The sequence below is a fragment of the Cynocephalus volans genome, chromosome 10 (assembly GCF_027409185.1).
Source record: "Cynocephalus volans isolate mCynVol1 chromosome 10, mCynVol1.pri, whole genome shotgun sequence".
NCBI classification, from domain to species: domain Eukaryota; kingdom Metazoa; phylum Chordata; class Mammalia; order Dermoptera; family Cynocephalidae; genus Cynocephalus; species Cynocephalus volans.
Genome location: NC_084469.1, coordinates 115,234,251 through 115,252,703, shown reverse-complemented (window position 1 = coordinate 115,252,703; position 18,453 = coordinate 115,234,251). Strand labels below are relative to the sequence as shown.

The 18,453-nt window shown below is 53.4% G+C and overlaps 2 protein-coding genes across 2 annotated transcripts; both read left to right on the top strand.

The window, feature by feature from the left end:
- Positions 1-5,693: 5,693 nt before the first annotated feature.
- FOXC2 (forkhead box C2) lies at positions 5,694-7,202 on the top strand. The gene has a single exon (XM_063111510.1). It carries the CDS (start codon positions 5,694-5,696, stop codon positions 7,200-7,202), a length of 1,509 nt encoding a protein of 502 aa, XP_062967580.1.
- Positions 7,203-16,959: 9,757 nt separating this feature from the next.
- On the top strand, positions 16,960-17,967 carry FOXL1 (forkhead box L1). The gene has a single exon (XM_063111515.1). The coding sequence runs from the start codon at positions 16,960-16,962 to the stop codon at positions 17,965-17,967; it is 1,008 nt and encodes a 335-aa protein (XP_062967585.1).
- The last annotated feature ends 486 nt before the right edge of the window (positions 17,968-18,453 follow it).

The window sequence follows — 18,453 nt, the reverse complement described above, 5'->3', positions numbered from 1 at the left end:
AGGATCAGGTGAGACATCCTGAGCAAAATACTTGGCACAGTGCACAGCACACAGTATGCACGCATTACATTTTCCCTTATATATGAGGGGGAGAAGTCTTGGAAATAGTTAGACACCCATTCAATAAACACTTCTTGTGCACCTACTATGTGGTAAGGTATTGTGCAGGGCACTGGGGCTGCAGAGAACAGAGTACAGTCATCGCTACCTGCCTAGAAAGGTAGGACTGTGTGTGCAGACATAAGGCTGCTAATCATGCCGGCTTGTCCAGTTGCCTGGGCACGGGGAAGACTACACTCCCTGTCCCCTGGGGGTGTTGGGGACATATAACCAGCTCTGGCCTATGGGTGGCAAATGGAAGTGACATACGTCAGAAGGTGGCAGGGAAGCATGTGAGGAATGGCAGTCTTTACAAAGCAGGCTCCTCAGTGACTTTCATAAGCAGAGCTCCCTGCCAAGCTGCCATTGGCTCAGGACTGAGTCACTGAGACTTGGAGTGTTTGTTACTGCAGTATAAACTGGCTTAAACTGACTGATACAATGTGTCAACCAATTAGTTACATAGGAACACGGATAAAGCAATTATACAGAACACGTAGGAAACAGCATAGAGCACAGAGAAGCATATATTTAACTCTCTTCAATGATTCTTTTTTCTTTTTTCTTTTTTGGCAGCTGGCTGGTACAGGAATCTGAATCCTTGACCTTGTAATTAATTCGCTTTAAAAAGAAACAAATGTATATCTTCCAATTATGTTTTGAAAAATCTACAGTACTCTACTGAATGTTTTGCATCTTTGCTTTTGTTTATTGTGGTGATGCCAGCCTGAATCATGACAGACAAGGTCCTTAATGAATTAGCTTAAAAAAAAAAAAAGAAAGAAAGAAAGTTATTGCAATAAACTCCAGAGTTGCTGATGGTTGTTTTTCAGAAAATTCTGGAAGAGGAGGGCCAAGGTTGGCCTCACTAAATGTTTTGCAGTTTCTTCCATGGAAAGACGTTTGCTTTGTGTCAAGCCGTTGTTTAATTTTCAGAATAGCAAGAGTGTTTTTCTCCCAATTTTTTTGTTTTGAAAAATTTCGAACTCACAGAAAAATTGCAAGAACAGTGTGATGAACACACACCTGCCGCAGGCTCAGTAACTGTCCTCATTTTACCACTTCTGCACTAGCTTTTTCTCTCCTCCTCTCCTCTGCTGCCCACCTTTGGTTGAATCTTCTAAAACATGAAGAGACGATGAATATCAGCCCCAAGTATTTTGACATGTACCTTCTAAAACACAAGGACGTGTTCCTGCTTGAGCACATAAAATTATCACACTCAAGAATCTTAATCTCGATACAATGTTATTATTTAATACACATTCCAGATTCAAATTTCCCCAAGTATCCTCAAACCCGTCCTTTATTAATTTTAAAAACTTCTTCCATCTAGGATCAAATATTCCGTTTAGTTGTTGAGTTTCTTTAATCTCTTTTAACTAAGAACAGTACTCACCCTCTCCCCCCACCTTTTCTTTGTCCTTCATGGCACTGCCACTTGTGACCAGTGCCATGTCACTTTAACTCCCTGGAAAAGTCGCGCTCAGTAAAATGAGCTGGAACAGTTTCATCAGGGACACACTTTTTGTCCCGCAAAAGATAACTTCTAGAAGCCAGATGATAATGGATTTTTAAGCTGCAGCATTCACTTCGTTTAACCCGAGGGTTCATCAGTACCCAGGTCGCTTTTGGAAGCCTGGAGCTCCTCTGTTATCTGATCCCCTTCTCTTAAACCTAAGACATTTCTTGAAGAGAAATGTTTGTAGGACACTGGGATGAATGAATACAAAACGGTGAAAGAAGAAATAAGACTGCCTTCACTTGTCCCCTCTTTGGGTTCTCTGTTGTGCCTCAAAAGCAGAAGCGGCTGCAGACCAGTTTAAAAGTCTTCCTCTTGAAGTCAACCCTATAAAGCCAAGTCCAGTACAAACAGCTTTCTGACGAATTCCCTGAGACTCGCACCACACCTCGGGCAGAAAGACAGCTGCAGCTGGAAGACACGGACGGGGCGATTTGTTCAACAACCCTTGAAAAAAATCCAGGCTTCTAGCCACCTAAGAGGCGCAGATTTTATTTGCTTAAAACCTCCGTGAGTTTCCCTAGGGAAGATGTCTTGCTCCCCGAACAGCTTCAAAGAGACATACAGATCACATTCTTGACACGTTGCAAAGCTATGGAAAAGGGGTTTTTTAAATCGACGTGCTGCACTCAGTTTATTTACCTTCTCTCTCATTTGTAGATTTTTGAAGGCTTTATTCCTGCCCTGCAATGCTGAGGAGCATCCATAAGGTGTCAGCACTTTCATTTTAACAGGAACGGGCTTGGCTTCCCCCCGCCCCCGCGCCTTTTTTTTTTTTCCAGAGTAGTTCTCCCATTGACCTCACGATGGCGCCAACACCCACAGAGTCCGTCTGAGCCGCCTCCAGGTGAAGGAACCCGGAGTAGAAAGTAACTTGCCTCTATCATCGCTTATTATTCTAGTAACACACGGGGTCCTCTGAGGCCCGATTCTACTTTCGGCTCGCTGACAACAAAGTTAAGAAGGGAGAAAATCAGTAGCAGGAAAACAGAAAGCCGCAGTCCAAAATACTCTGGCAGGTTAAAGAAAAGATCGGAAATATGGTTTTTGCAAAGTCCAGGTGTGTGGAAGGTGTTGTTTTAATAACCTGAACAAACATCTGTCCTGGAGTCCTACTAAGAGAGAAGAAACCCAATCCCAGGGGCAAAGGAAAATATCTCTCTCACCTTTTCTGTCTTGATTATAAGGATATTTCCCCCTCCCATCTCCACTTTTTTTTTTATGGGGGGGGGTGGAATGTTAGTATATTTGGCAAATCAACCTAGTTCTTTTCAGATGACATCGGTTTAAAATTGGACATCCTTGTAAATACAAACTCAGGCAGAAACTGCCATTTTGGAATTTATTTTTTCATAGTCCTTAGCCATTTTGATTTTTGCCCGATGCTACGATAAAGGTCTCTCTCTCTCTCTCTCTCTCTCTCTCTCTCTCTCTCTCTCTCTCTCTCACACACACACACACACACACACACCTCATAAAAGCAGAGTAAATAATTTTCCTCCAGGAAGCCTACAGACTGAGGAGTGTTTTCTTGATCAATAGTTTGCATTTCCAGTAAAACTGTGAGAAGATCTCGGCGTGCCTGTCATTCACTCCAAGAGAAAAGCACTTTTTGCCAGAGTCCTTATTTTTTTAAAAGATGGATGTGAAAATACTAGAGGTATTAAAAAATAATAAAGTCGTAGTGGGAGTTTGAGGGTGGGGGAGAAGGCTGTGAGCCGAGAACCGGGCAGCCTTATTTTACTTTGCTGGAAAAAAAAAAAAAAAAAAAAAAAGGATAAAGTTAGAAAAAGAACTCAGAACACCCATAAAAATATAATAGAATATTTAAGGTAATAGTGACCTATTTTGTACTTTCCTTTTGATTTTGAATTTATCATGGGCAAAGATAACTCACATAAATATTTTTTTTCTGTTTCTTTTTCTTTTTTTGGTCAGGACTGAGCTGCCCCTAATGTCTTCTATTCATCTCCCCAAAGCTAAGAGCGATGGGTGGATAATCTAACACCCTTTTTCGGGGAATCTAGTCAGCAACCGATGGAAGAATTGGGAAGAGGAAACCTGAAATACAGATGTTTCATCTGAAGTCCTCTTCCTTACCAACCCGACGTACAACTTCCAGAGGAATTCTGACCGACATTCAGGCTTTGTAAAAGGTGTCCCATCCCTTCAGGAGAAGTGGGCAAAGGGAGAACCGAGTTTTGGAGGTGTTGAAGGAATAAATAATCAATCCACAAATAAACAAACTGTCCAGGATTCCTAGAGGGAAAAGGAGAAAGCTTTGAAGGGCGAGGACCTCCAAGACGCTCCAGGTCAGTCTCTTGAATACTATAATCCCGGAGGTGTTTTTAACCGTTTGCAATCGCTTACCCAGTCCCCCCATGAAGTCCCGGCCCCCAACTCACCTTATCAAACCCCAACAAAATACAAACGATTCAAGTGCAGAACGTTAACTTGGAGAATCCCAAGGGGGCTTTCCCCGGAGCCCGCGCCCTGGGTCTGTGCTCGTAGCGGCGCCGGGCGGGGAGCTTCGGGGCTGAGCCCTCGGTGCGCCGCGCTAATTGCGCGCGTCTCTGGGCGAAGCCCCCGCGGAAAGCAGGCTCGGGTTTCTCCTCGCCAGGCAGAGGAACCCGGCCTCTGCCTGGGCCCGGTGGGTGGCTGCATTGTTCCAGTCTTTGGGGAGCGCGGGAGTCAGCTTGTCAAGGGGAATTTATATCTGGGGACAGGGAGAGACCCTGCGAAGCTGGAGATGGTGGGCTGCCAGCGTCCACGCCGGAGAGAAAAGGGGGGAACGGGCGGAGCTACTTCACACTCTTCTCCGGACCCCGCAAACTGCTCAGGACGACGCCGATGATTTAGCGAATTCACGGCGAAGCGAGGGAACGAGTTCTCTGCACGCTGCATGTCCCCGCTCCGCCTTTCCCGCGTGGACGCCGCGGCCTGACCCCTCAGGTGGGCGCCAGGGGAATTCAGTCTCCGTGGTTTGCCTCTACAACCTTTGTAGGTAATTCTTGACGACCCTGAACCTGGAAACTCCTTAATGATAATTAATGATTTGGTTAAATAAAGACGACATCCCGGGGAGGCCCTCTCCATTCCAATCCAGAACGTTGGCTTTGAATCCATTACACGGGGCCCCAATAATTAGGAAATCTCATTATTCGCCTCATCGCTCATTAATAAGAAAAATGTCCTGGGATCTTTGCTACTTACGAGGTCTTTGGGGGGAGATATTTGCTCACATTAATCAATTCGATTTCATGTTTCAAGCAATTTTTTTTTTTTTTTTTTTTTTTTTGGCCAAGGAACCCTTTCTGTTATTGTTCTGGGCACGTGAGGCGATTAACCAAAATGTGATAATAAAATTAATTTTAATAAGGTCTAACTCTTTTTCAAAAATATTCTTTTCACGTTAAGACTGAGCTGCAGAAAGCGGGTGCCGCGCGTTTGGGTCTTAGAGCCGACGGATTCCAGCGCTCCTCGTCCTGATTGGCGACGCCTCCCCACAGCTGCCGGGTGATTGGCCCAAAGTTCCGGGAGGGGGCGTGGCCCGAGGAAAGTAAAAACTCGCTTTCAGCAGGATTTTTGAAACTTTTCCCAATCCCTAAAAGGGACTTGGCCTCTTTTTCCGGGCTCGGCGGGACAGCCACTCCGGACCCCGGCTCGCCGCTCCTCGGGGCTGCCGATCTGCTGGGGGGGCTTGGGGAGCCGCCTGCTCCTCCTCGCGCGGACTGAGGGGCCGGCCTCGGTCCCCGGTGCCCCGCGGGTGGCCTCTCCGCCGCGTCCCCGGCCGCCCGCGCGGGCTGCCACCGCCGGTGCCGAGAGCGAGCGAGCAGGGGCCGGCGCCGCGCTCGCCCGGAGCGCGCCCTCCAGGATGCCGATCCGCCCGGTCCGCTGAAAGCCCGCGCCCCTCCCCCGCCTCGCCCCCGAGGCCTCCCGGAGCCGGGGCTCCCCCCACCGGCCCCCATCCTCGCGCGCTCTCGCCCTGGTGCTCGCGCTCGCTCTCCGGGCCCTCCAAGCTCCCGGCCGCGGTCCGTGCGCGCAGGCGGCGGCGAGCCGTCCCGGACGCAGCATGCAGGCGCGCTACTCCGTGTCCGACCCCAACGCCCTGGGAGTGGTGCCTTACTTGAGCGAGCAGAACTACTACCGGGCGGCGGGCAGCTACGGCGGCATGGCCAGCCCCATGGGCGTCTACTCGGGCCACCCGGAGCAGTACGGCGCGGGCATGGGCCGCTCCTACGCGCCCTACCACCACCACCAGCCCGCGGCGCCCAAGGACCTGGTGAAGCCGCCCTACAGCTACATCGCGCTCATCACCATGGCCATCCAGAACGCGCCCGAGAAGAAGATCACCCTGAACGGCATCTACCAGTTCATCATGGACCGCTTCCCCTTCTACCGGGAGAACAAGCAGGGCTGGCAGAACAGCATCCGCCACAACCTCTCGCTCAACGAGTGCTTCGTCAAGGTGCCCCGCGACGACAAGAAGCCCGGCAAGGGCAGCTACTGGACCCTGGACCCGGACTCCTACAACATGTTCGAGAACGGCAGCTTCCTGCGGCGCCGGCGGCGCTTCAAGAAGAAGGACGTGCCCAAGGAGAAGGAGGAGCGGGCCCACCTCAAGGAGCCGCCCCCCGCGGCGTCCAAGGGCCCCCCGGCCGCCGGGCCCCCCCTAGCGGACGCCCCCAAGGAGGCCGAGAAGAAGGTGGTGATCAAAAGCGAGGCGGCGTCGCCGGCGCTGCCGGTCATCACCAAGGTGGAGACGCTGAGCCCCGAGAGCGCGCTGCAGGCCAGCCCGCGCAGCGCGGCCTCCACGCCCGCCGGCTCCCCCGACGGCTCGCTGCCGGAGCACCACGCCGCGGCGCCCAACGGGCTGCCCGGCTTCAGCGTGGAGAATATCATGACGCTGCGAACGTCGCCGCCGGGCGGCGAGCTGAGCCCGGCGGCCGGGCGCGCGGGCCTGGTGGTGCCGCCGCTGGCGTTGCCCTACGCCGCCGCGCCGCCCGCCGCCTACGGCCAGCCGTGCGCGCAGGGCCTGGAGGCCGGGGCCGCCGGGGGCTACCAGTGCAGCATGCGCGCCATGAGCCTGTACACCGGGGCCGAGCGGCCGGCGCACATGTGCGTCCCGCCCGCCCTGGACGAGGCCCTCTCGGACCATCCGAGCGGCCCCACGTCGCCTCTGAGCGCTCTCAACCTCGCCGCCGGCCAGGAGGGCGCGCTCGCCGCCGCGGGCCACCACCACCAGCATCACGGCCACCATCATCCGCAGGCGCCGCCGCCCCCGCCGGCTCCCCAGCCCCAGCCGGCGCCTCAGCCCGGGGCCGCCGCGGCCCAGGCCGCCTCCTGGTATCTCAACCACAGCGGGGACCTGAACCACCTCCCCGGTCACACGTTCGCGGCCCAGCAGCAAACTTTCCCCAACGTGCGGGAGATGTTCAACTCCCACCGGCTGGGAATTGAGAACTCGACCCTCGGGGAGCCCCAGGTGAGCGGTAACGCGAGCTGTCAGCTGCCCTACAGATCCACGCCGTCTCTCTACCGCCACGCCGCCCCCTACTCCTACGACTGCACGAAATACTGACCCGCCCCAGGCCCTCTCCTGCCCCCGGTCCGCTCTGGCTTTGCCTCCCAGACCCGACACTTTCAGACGGCTAAGGCTGCAGAGATGCAAAAAGAAACAGAACATGTCCACCAAGTTTTTCTCAGACCCGGGAGCAGAGAGCGCGCGCGCCAGCCCTCAGCCCTCAGCCGTCTGTGAAGGTGCAGGTAACTTTAATTCGCCGCCCCGTTTCTGGGATCCCAGGAAGCCCCTCTGAATGGACGCAGCCCAACGAAATATTGATTTTAAAATCCCCCTCCCCTCCAGGATGGCTGTGCTCCGCTCCACTCGGGGTTTCAAAAATTAAGTTATGGACCAAATCCCATAGCGACCCACTAATGGCTTTCTGTAGAGCCCCCCATAGGTGTATGGGTATGGGAGTCTCTATAGATAATGTATGTGCTGTGTGTAATTTTAAATTTCTCTAACCGTGCTGTACAGATGTGTGGTTTTGTAATCAGGCTATTTTTTGTTGTTGTTCAGAGCCATTAATATAATATTTAAAGTTGAGTTCACTGGATAATTTTTCATCTTGCCCAACAATTTCTGACTGCCAAATTAAATTCAAGAAACCTATGTGGGATTTTTTTTTTTTTTTTGTACAAGTATGAGATATAATTCTTTTCCCAGTTGTAGGTCTTTTACAAAACAAGAAAATAATTTATTTTTGTTGGTGATGGATAAAGTCAAGTATCTGATACTTTTTATTTACAAAGTTTGATGGTATTGTATAGTAGATTCCACCCTGAGTATTCCTAAAAGAAAAAAAAAAAAAAACCTCAAAAAATTTTAACTTCATCTGTGTTTGTCTTATGTGGTCTTAATTGTTGTACTTACCTTAAAATAAACCCATGTGTTGTTCTGCCCAAAGTTCGGACAGCGTGTTTGTGTTATTGCATTTTTCAAAAACCAGGTGTACTTTCAAACCCACCTGCTTTGGTTATTTTTGTTACACAGGTGTGTATACGTGTAGACATATAAAAGTGATCACAGAGGAATGGGGACATTCCCCTATTGTCTTGTTTAGTGACAGAAAAGGCTTTTGATTAAAAAATCTGGGATTTTTTTTTTCTCAAGTCAATCTGTATAACTTGTCCTGTTAATGGAGCTGCCTGAAGGACGGGGACCAGTCACTTGCTGTAATGCATTTTGTTAAATTCAGAAAAACATGCCAATTGTCAAAACAAACAGTGCCAGTCCATCTCAATGTCCAGCTGTGCCCAATTTAGGAGACGCACAAAAGGGGAAGGATAAACGTCTGCCATTTGCTAACTACAACCGAGGGTGAGTCCCGCTTTCCCTCGATTTCCTAAAATGCGGACTTTTTTGCCCACTTTAATGGTTTCCCAGAGAAGAATTTGAACAGGGCCAGTGAGGGTCCAAAGGAAATTGATTCCCTAGTGTTTAATGTCGGATCCCCTCAATGGGCAGATCAGAGGTGGATTTTGGACTGTTTTAACTTCTCGATTTGATTTCTAAATCTTCACCCCCAATGCAGAGAAAAATTTTAAAACCTCATAGCCCTTTAAAAATAATTTATGATGCTTTTAGAGTTCTAAATTGATCAACTTTTTAAAGATGTTAAATAATAGGGGGAATATTTTTTTCTTTTCAATTTTGATATCTTTTTATTTTTAATAACAACATAGCCTTTGTGAAATGTAGCTGGGGAAATGGCTTTCTTGTCTGTTTCATTGGCTGAAATCTACAACTCCCCTGCTGGCCTCTCCCTGTGAATTTTGGAACCAGAGCTTCACCAATTCCCACCCCAGCAGGTGAGCTGCACTTTGCCAAAGGTGGAGTTCTTTGTGAATTTAACATTTCAGGCGATTATGATTTTGCCAAAGGTGATTTTGCTTGGTGCAATGGGGCTGAAGTAACCTGGGTGGTGGTGTTGTTTTAAACATGGCATTTTATCTTTATGCTATGTTGAAACAGAATTAGGGGAAGTTTGAAGCATAATCATTTCCCCCGTATGTGAAATACAGATTCTTTCAATCTGCGGCCCCAGAGGTGGTGCGTGGTTAAGGCTAAAGGTTGCATTTTATTCCTTGTCATAAGGTGTGGGACTCGACTTTCAGCAGGCCCCCAGGCCAGGAGTGATTTGGTTCAGCAAGCCGAAGGGGGGAACTAGAGCAGGAGGGGGTCCCTCTCTGAGTTGCGGAATAAGGTGTCCGAGCAGCCCCTTGCCCACTTCTGCTCCTGCTGTCCTCGGGCCTCTGCCCCAGGAGAAGAGGAGAGTATTCTAAACCTAAGTAATCGGGCTTTCTTCTTCCCCGCATGTTGCAAAGGGGCCACCCTGAGAGCTTGCCCTCATCTTGAGGTTTGGAACCTTTGGTGCCCTATTAGTGAAGAGGCCTGAGACACACCGGACACAGAGGAGAGAGAGAAGTGGGCTGAGAGACCTCGCAAGGCTGCTAGTGAATCCACGCTGGGCCTTTGCACACGTAGAAAGGCTTCCTAAAGAAGTCGCGTTGTGTGCGGGCGGGTAACCCGAGTGGGTAGCTTGAGAAGATCCCTCCTCCCCTTGTGGAGGCCATGGCGAAGGGTCTTTCCATTTCCCTGGGAACGCCGGCAATTCGGGAGATTGTTTTGGGGGCTTTACGCAGGACTCCGGAGGCGACAGAGTGTAAATCCAGTCCCCTGGGGTGCGTCAGGCCCGGGCACTTTGGGAGTGGCCCCGGGACCCTCGAAGGCTTCCCGATCTGAGGCTACAGCGGCCGGGTTAGGCGCGGGTGAGGCCTGGCCACGCGCGGTGCGCTGCGCTAAGAGCTGGGCTCAGCTCCCGCGCTCAGTCTAGCGCAGCAGACGCGGGGGACCTTGGGCCTAGGGACTTAGCAGCCTCCGGGGCGTTTGTTGCTTCCCCAGCCGAGCGGGGAGATCTCGCAGCGGTGCTGTGAGCCGCGCCGAACCAAAGCGCCCGCCCGACTGTCGCGCGTCTTCGCAGCCACCCCGCGCGTCTGCTGCCCAGCTCGCAAGGACCGCGGGGGTGCAGGTTGTCCTTGATGCACGTATCCGCTTGCTGCCCCTTTCTTCAGCCGCCCAGTGCTTGGGAGGCCCAGGAGCTTTCAGGAAATGAGGAAAGGAGGTCGGGGATAGAAGGTTGTCCGCTACAAGCCTGTTGGGACTCGGGGCTGGGGCGGCTCTGCGGTCCCCGCAAACGCAGTCTGCACGATGCTATGTCCGATAACCGTGTTCCTTCCTGACCTAAGAAGAAGATACAGCTGGACACATCGCAAAGATGTTGCAAATAAAATGAAAGCAATCCGCACACCGCGGCAGAGACTGTTTCCCGTAGAGTTAACCCTGCGTCCTCGGCTGGCCATGGCTGGGAGGACTCTGACTCTAACCAGAGTCCAGTTTTGACAGAGTTGGGCCGCTGGAGAGAACCCTGGCCTCTGAGCGTCTCTAACATTCCCAGCCCAGGAGAGTTGCAGCTGGAGGAGCCCCTACTACCCGGCTTCTTGCAAGACTCCAAGGCCCTGCCCCAAACTCACAGCGTTTAGGAAGAGGGACCGCTTGTGTCAGGGTGCCAAGGCCTCTCCCAGGACTGGCTTGTGTCTTCGGTCAGGGGTCCTCACTGCCCTGGCCCAAGTGGTTTGTCCCCACAGATGCAAATTCAGTGGTGACTTGCGTTCCTGAATTGCTCAAGCACTGGGCTAGGAATTAGACCCACATCTCGCTGAACAAAACACTTCCCCTCCCTGGCCTGGGTCTTTTTATCTGTAAAGTACCAGGTGGCCAGGGTGGGCCTGCACTGTCCCTCAGCATAGCCAGGGCTCCTGCAACTGGCTCTTGCTTATCCAGCTGCTCCCCTATGGCAAGAAGTGAAGATCAGAAGTTGGAGAAGAAAATACAGGGCCCTGGGAACTTTGGCGCTGGGCTCATCGACCTTTTGGGGTCCATCTCCTCCCCTTTATCCCATGACTGCCTGGGGGTTGATGGGGGAGGATTGTGAGCCGCACTCAAAGCACAGAGAACAGAGTTCCCAGCTTCCCACCCTCGATTCCAAAATAATGGGGAGGAGGTGTTGGTCAAGGTTGGCTGATGGGAATTTATTGTTAACTGCAAAGCTGAGGTGGGTGAGGATAGAGACACAGAGAAAAGACACCCACTGATGAATGGGCAGAACCAAGTTCCTTGAGAAGGTGCTGGGGGCTCTGAACCCATGGCTGGCACCTCAGGGAACATGTGCTTGCATGGGTCACTGGGATTATACGCTCCTGTCTGACTCTCATGTGTGCTGAAGGTGAGTAGACATCCGAGGTTTTACACCTTAAGTGCAGCTAGGCTAGGGATGGCTGGGGGTCCCAGGTCCAGTGCCTCCATTCCAGGTGAGTGGACAGGCTGGGTCAGGGTCCCCCAAGGGCCGCCCCTCCTTCTCCCAGCAAGTGCCTTCTTGCACCACATTTTTGAAATGCTTTCCCAAACTTTGAGAAGCATTCCCTGCCTGCTTTTTTCTTGCATGGCCTCGGCTCTCCAAGGCGTTTGAAATGTTTGCTTTCTGACACAGGCATGTAAGGAAGGGGATGAAGTGTTTCAGGGGAGTTTGGAAGGCTTGCAGCAGCCGTTGGGGACAGCCACTGCATGCCCGGGGACGCCAGCCACCTTTAATGCCAGCCAGGCTTTACCTTACTTTTTAAACATGCGTGCTCTACAATGAAAGTAGAAAGACGTATCTTGCATATAGTTTGATTCTTGAGCGTATCTCTTGGGATGCCACAGTTTTTCCAAATGTCAGACTTGTGGGGATTTAATTTTGGGACTGTGAATGTGTAAAGAGTTTAAATGGGGAGAAGGGGACAGTTGACAGGGTGCTGGCATCCCAGGTCTCTTTCAGGGAATGGAGTTGGGGAGCACTGGGAGGCTTACACCCCTCTCATGTCCTGGGGTGCAGCTTTGGACTCAGGAACCTCAGTCTGTGCCCATCCAGGCTAGAAGGTCCTGGAGGCCAGCAAGGCCCCTCTGATCTGGAGGCTCCATCCAGGGCTCTGGGCCTTGCCTCTCCCAGCAGCCCTCTGGCCTTCGCTGTCACTCTCCCTCACAGGCAGCCTCCCCAGCCGAGTCTTTCCCTCTAAATCTGAATCCACACATACAAACTCAGGCTCCTGCAACCAGGCCTGCTAAGGGTTACCTTAAGCTCTCTGGGCCAGTTTCTCAACTTAAAAAAATAATAAAATTATTGAATAGAGTTATCGTGAGGATTAATGAACCTAATACACATTGGCAAAGTGCTTCCCTAGAGCCCTGTCCAGAGTAAGGACTCACTGTCAGCTATTAGGGTTGCTGGAGAACAGAAGAGAAAGGATTGATCTCAACAAACTGCATATATCAGGCCGTGCTTTGGGCAGGGCAGGGCTTCATCCTAACCACCCCTGTTAGGAGCCTTTCAATCATTTGGAGAACAAGGTGAGCTATACATAAGTGCGTCATTTGGAAAATCCTGCCGCCATTACCTTCATGTCCCAACCCCAGGCTCGCTCCACCCAAAGAGAAGCAGCAGAGGACCCTGCTACCCCGTCCTAGAAACCTTGCACTCTTCTCAAAGTGGCAGGAAAGAGGAGGAGAGGGTCTTTTGGGTTTTGGTGGGATATAAGTGAAGTCTCTGGGGTTTCCTACTTGTGATGTCCCAAACCCCTGGGCTCTGGAGGTGTCGCATACCTCTTCTCTCTAGTGAGTCCCCTCTCCCGATGTCTGCTCCAGACAGTCTCTCTATCTGAGCCCCTAAAGACACCTGAGCATGGCAGACTCCAGAGCACCCACCTTTGGAGGACAACCTTGTGCGTTCTCATCCCTGTTCAGCCATTCACTATCTCTACGGTCTTGAGATGTTCTATGCCCAGACTCAGTTTTGTCATCTGTAAGATGGGTGAATCCATCACCCCTGTCTTTCATAGATGCTGTGAGGGTTAACGAGGGAACTTCCACAGGGCCTTGAGTGTTCACACATAGTAACTATTATAATATGATTGTTTCTCTGTCTTTGGAACATGTCCTCCTGAGAGGCAAGTTATCCTCCCGGGCCTCAGTTTCCTGGTCTGAAAAATGGGAATGACAAACTTTTCTATTTCTTAGGGTTACTGGGAAAAAAGGACTGACTTCGTGTAAGCAAAGCGCTTAGAACAATGGCTCTCATAGTAGCACTCAATACTTTTTATTTATTGATATTATTATTGCCATCTTTGTCCCCAGCGTTTTTAGGTTTTCAGTGGCTGGGTTAAGTCCTGCATCTTTCCAAAGCCCTGTCTTCTCAAACATAATGGACATATGATAGAATCAAGGCTACTTCAAAAACTTCACGGAAAAGTAGAACTAAAAGATAATAGGAATCTTTGGTGAACTTTTTGAAGTACCCTTGTACATATATACAACTTGTTAACTGTCTTCACACTTGGAAAAGTGATCCAGATATTTGGAAAGATGAAGCCGATCATGGTGAACCTGGGCGTCTGCTTTTTCCTTGCCTGTGCCGCAGGGGAGGCTGGCGGTGGGGGCAGTGGGAGGAGCTCCGTCTCTCACCCTTCAGCCCTTTTTTCTGAGGCCTCATTCCTCCCCAGTGCCTGGGCTCCGTCCAGCCTCCCCAAGGAGCGCACATCCGCTTTGTCCCAGGGCTGGGAACAGTGCCGTCCGTCCTCATCCCACGCTGAACTTGGTTTCTTGCTCAGGCCTCAGAGTTGGAAAGGCCCCCGCCATTCCTGGAGCATCCTGGCTGGCCGGAGGTCTCACGGTTTTCCTGCAGGCTGGGAGATGCGCTCACACCAACTGTCTTCGAAGACCACTAGGTTTTCTGGGATCTGTAGGCTTATGAACCTGCAGGGAACTTTCGGTGTCCCCATCAGGATCTCTGGAGACATCCACCCCACCCAGCTGTCTCCTAGGCTCAGCCGCCGCCCACCAGGTCTCCGACTCGTCCTCAGCCAACAGAGCTTCCGCACGAGGGCGCATCCGCTCTCGGACGCCAGGGGTTTGTGCCTCGCACTACCCGGAAACATGGAAATAATGCCCCAGCGTGGGGGTTCCTTCCAACAGCGGCCACTCCTAGGCTCAAGTTACAAACTTCACCTGGGAGCCCAGGATTTATCCCCGCGCCGAGCCTGTCTGGGGCGCGATGCCAGAATTCTACAGCTGAGCCTCCGGGAGTCTTTGCAAAGTTCTGCACGCGCGGGGCTGGGTGTGCACCTCCAAAGTGCCGCTAGAATTCGGGTATTTATTTTTTTCTCCCTTTACTCTCGGTGCCCCGCCCACCGGCTGCGCGTGTCCCCGCCCGTGTCCGGCCCATGCCCAAACTGGGTGGTGTTTATTATTGCACGAATTCAAGCTTGGATTTGCTTTAGAGTTTAGAAGACGCGCTGGGACGGCGCGCATTTCGGGAGACACAGGGATGTGCGTGCCGGACTTGGGGTGTCCAGGGAGCTCCAGGAGGGACTGTAGGATGCAGAAGTGGGGGAGGCGGTTGTATAGTTACACCCGGTTGTCTCTTGGTCTGGAATGTTAGAGCGGGCGCGGAGGCTGGAAACAGGGAGCTGGATCCAAATTTGAGCTTGCCGGGGGCACGCTGGTATGGGAAGGTTGGGAGACCCTGGGGACTGCAGGGCCAGTGGGTTGCAAAGGCGCGTTTTGAGGGTGTTTGAGGATAATTTTTCACCCCAGGGTTGAAAGGGATGAGCCGGTGAGAGGAGGGTTCCTGAGAGGACAACGCTCCGCCCCCTCCTGGATAGAGGGCCACCCCCGGACCTAGGCCGGGCCGCACCCTTGGCCTACGTTAGAAATACCGGGCTGCGGAGGGAGGTCCGGAGGTGTCCCAGGGCCCGGCGGGTGCTCCCTCAGGCGGTGCTTCCATCCAAACCGGTTTTTCCACACTGATTCCGAATCCCCCCCCCCAAATTTACCCGTTCCCCTGTATTCTATTTATTCCACGGGTTGGATATCTGGAAACCCCCAATCACGTGGTTAATTTTCTGGATTCCCTATTTTACAGTGGGATGCTCCCCTCTTTTTGTGTTCAGAGTCTACCTAACCAGTCCCCAGCCTGGTATCGTCTCTGTGACAGCGTCAGCGGCAGACATCGCCCCCCCCCCATTAGTGCACATTTAGTGTCTCTCGCCGCCTTCCCAGCGGTGCATGGCGGTGGGCAGTTTCCACCCCACCTGCCGTGCTCACCCCTCACTCTTCTCTTTGGCATCGCAGCGCGATTTACTCAATGAAACGCTAATTCAGTTATCCCCAATGTTTTCTTTTTCTTTTAAAAAATATTCAGCGGAGATCGTAAACAGGAACTAGTCACACTACGTGCACCCCACCCCTACCCCGCCGCAGTGGAGTCGGGGGAGAGACACCTCCTTGGGAATCGGCATCATTCAGGATTTTTTTATTCAGACTGTGACATGGCTAAATGTGAAATGAGACGGGGTGGGGGGTGCTTACACCCCAGGGTGGTGGGTGGGAGGCGGGGAGAGCAAGCGGGCTTCCCAAATGCTTAATGTAATCACGGGCCAGCTGCATGCACTTGTAAAGTTGTTATAACCCCCCTCCTTGTTATAAACAGGAAAGCACAGAATATAAAGCAAAAGACCCGCATTCACAAATACCAGCCCTCACGAGCCAGCTGCCAAATTCCCCTTTTATGGTGTTCCTCGCTTGCAACCTTAGCCCCGCCAGAAAGACCTTAGTTTTGCCCCCAATTCTCCAAACCGGTTTACACTGAAACCTTCCTTAAGGGAGCGATGGACCAGGTACCCTACACCCTATCCTGCTCAGCAGTGCCCTATGCCTTCCCTCCCAGAAAGGCTGGGCTCCGGGAGTCCACTGATCTCCTGGGAGCCTTGTGGGGTGGTGGGGGGAGCCTCTGGGTTACTAGGCCCCTAAAGAGTGACTGTCTCTTATGGTGGTGGGGGGGGGAATCTGCAGAGTATCTCTCCAGGCAGGGCTGCATCCCCTCCTCATCAGACACCCAAACCTCTTAGATAGACACACCTCCAGCATCCCCACCATGTCTGAAAGTTTTCAAGGACCTCAGAAAGCATTTTACAAGACTGTGCCATCTCTATATATCCTATTAAGCCTGGGAGAAGAAAAGACCTTTTGTGGGAGGTCCCAGGCTTACCGGGGCTCCCCCAGGCCAGCGGTAAAACTCACCCCTGAGCCCCCCACCCCCACCTCCACCTCCCCTTCCTGGCCAGGCGGACCCTGCTCCGAGCCACCGCGGTCCACATCCTGCCTCACTGACTGTGTGTGCTTACAGCGTCAAGGGGTGGACGTGATATTTCAAACATCAGATCAGTGCGTTTATATATTGGGTGCCCGGAAATTTTTCCAAATAAACACAGCTTGATTCAACTTGGGTGGGCGGACTTATCAACAGACTAATTCTATAAACAAATGAAGGAATAGCCCCGAAACTGATTGGCTGGTATCAAAAAGACACGTGGAGGGAAAAGCTTGGAGTTTTTCAGCAATGAAATTTTAATTAATGTGGGTGGGCTGAGAACACAACGACTGTTTATCATAGACAATTTATTTTCCAGCGCTAAGTCAACATATAATAGCAAACTTACAACAATTATTTAACATTTTTAAAGCCATGAAGAAGGGACAGAGCGCGGAGCGGCTGGGGAGAGCGGCAGAGCCGGACGCAGACTCGCGGCGGTCTCCCCAGGAGGGCCCTCGCGCCGCGGGGCGCAGTCCCTAAACCGCGCGGCCGCCTGCGTCTCGGGGAGCGCGGCGCCGGCTCTCGCTCGCCATGAGCCACCTCTTCAGTCCCCGGCTGCCTGCTCTGGCCGCCTCGCCCATGCTGTATCTCTACGGCCCCGAGAGACCCGGGCTGCCTCTGGCCTTCGCCCCCGCGGCGGCTCTGGCTGCCTCGGGCCGGGCGGAGCCCCCCCAGAAGCCGCCCTACAGCTACATCGCGCTCATCGCCATGGCCATCCAGGACGCGCCCGAGCAGAGGGTCACGCTCAACGGCATCTACCAGTTCATCATGGACCGCTTCCCCTTCTACCACGACAACCGGCAGGGCTGGCAGAACAGCATCCGCCACAACCTCTCGCTCAACGACTGCTTCGTCAAGGTGCCCCGAGAGAAAGGGCGGCCGGGCAAGGGCAGCTACTGGACGCTGGACCCGCGCTGCCTGGACATGTTCGAGAACGGCAACTACCGGCGCCGGAAGAGGAAGCCCAAACCGGGCCCCGGGGCCCCGGAGGCCAAGCGGGCCCGCGCCGAGACGCACGAGCGCGGCGCAGGGGCGCGGCCGGACGCGGGGAGCGCAGCTGTGCGCCCGGGCCCCACGGCCCCCCGCCACGAGGGAGCGCCCGTGCGTCCCTCGCCCCTCCGCTGGCCTGGGCCTGAGTCCCCGGACCGGGACGCGGGCGACGCCGTCCAGGGCGCAGCGGCAGTGGCGGTGGGCCAGCCAGCGCGTACGGTGGACGGCCCGGGGTCCCCTCCGCGCCCCGCCTCCCGCAGCTCGGCGAAGAGCTCCGACAAGGCCAAGAGCTTCAGCATAGACAGCATCCTGGCGGGCAGGCAGGGCCAGAAGCCGGCTGGAGGGGGCGAGCTTCTGGGGGGCGACAAGCCGGGACCCGGCGGCTGTCTGGGTGCCTCGCTTCTGGCCGCCGCCTCCAGCCTCCGCCCGCCTTTCAACGCTTCGCTGATGCTCGACCCGCACGTGCAGGGTGGCTTTTACCAGCTCGGGATCCCCTTCCTCTCCTATTTCCCTCTGCAGCTCCCCGACACGGTGCTTCACTTCCAGTAAAGCCAACAGGGACGCGCTTCTTCTCGCTGCCCTGGTCTGAGCCTCTGCCGAGCGACCGGCCGGCCGCGGCTGCCACCGGCGGGGAAGGAGTCACGTTCCTTTGGAAATGATCTTTGCTTGGCTGGACGTGGGCTCCTGGGAAGTGCTACCGACTCTGCGCGCAGGTGGGCGCGCTCGCCTCCTTCTTCCCACGCAGACTGTTCCCAGCAACTGGGAGCCGCTTCGGAGATGGTGGGAGATTAAAAGACCCAGGCCTCCTGGAGACGTGGGCACCGGCAGACCCCCAACCGCGTGAGCAGGAGAATCCCTTGGCCGTAGGTCAGCCTAGTGGCAGGATCCTGCGCGGCCGGACATGTGAGGGCCCAGATGCCCCAGAATGGGACACACGGACGCAGCACAGACCTTTCTCCCTGCAGCCGCGGTCTGACCGTCCCTCTGTGTGACCCAGGCCTTGGCTTTGAGCCCGTCTGGGTGGTCGATGTAGAT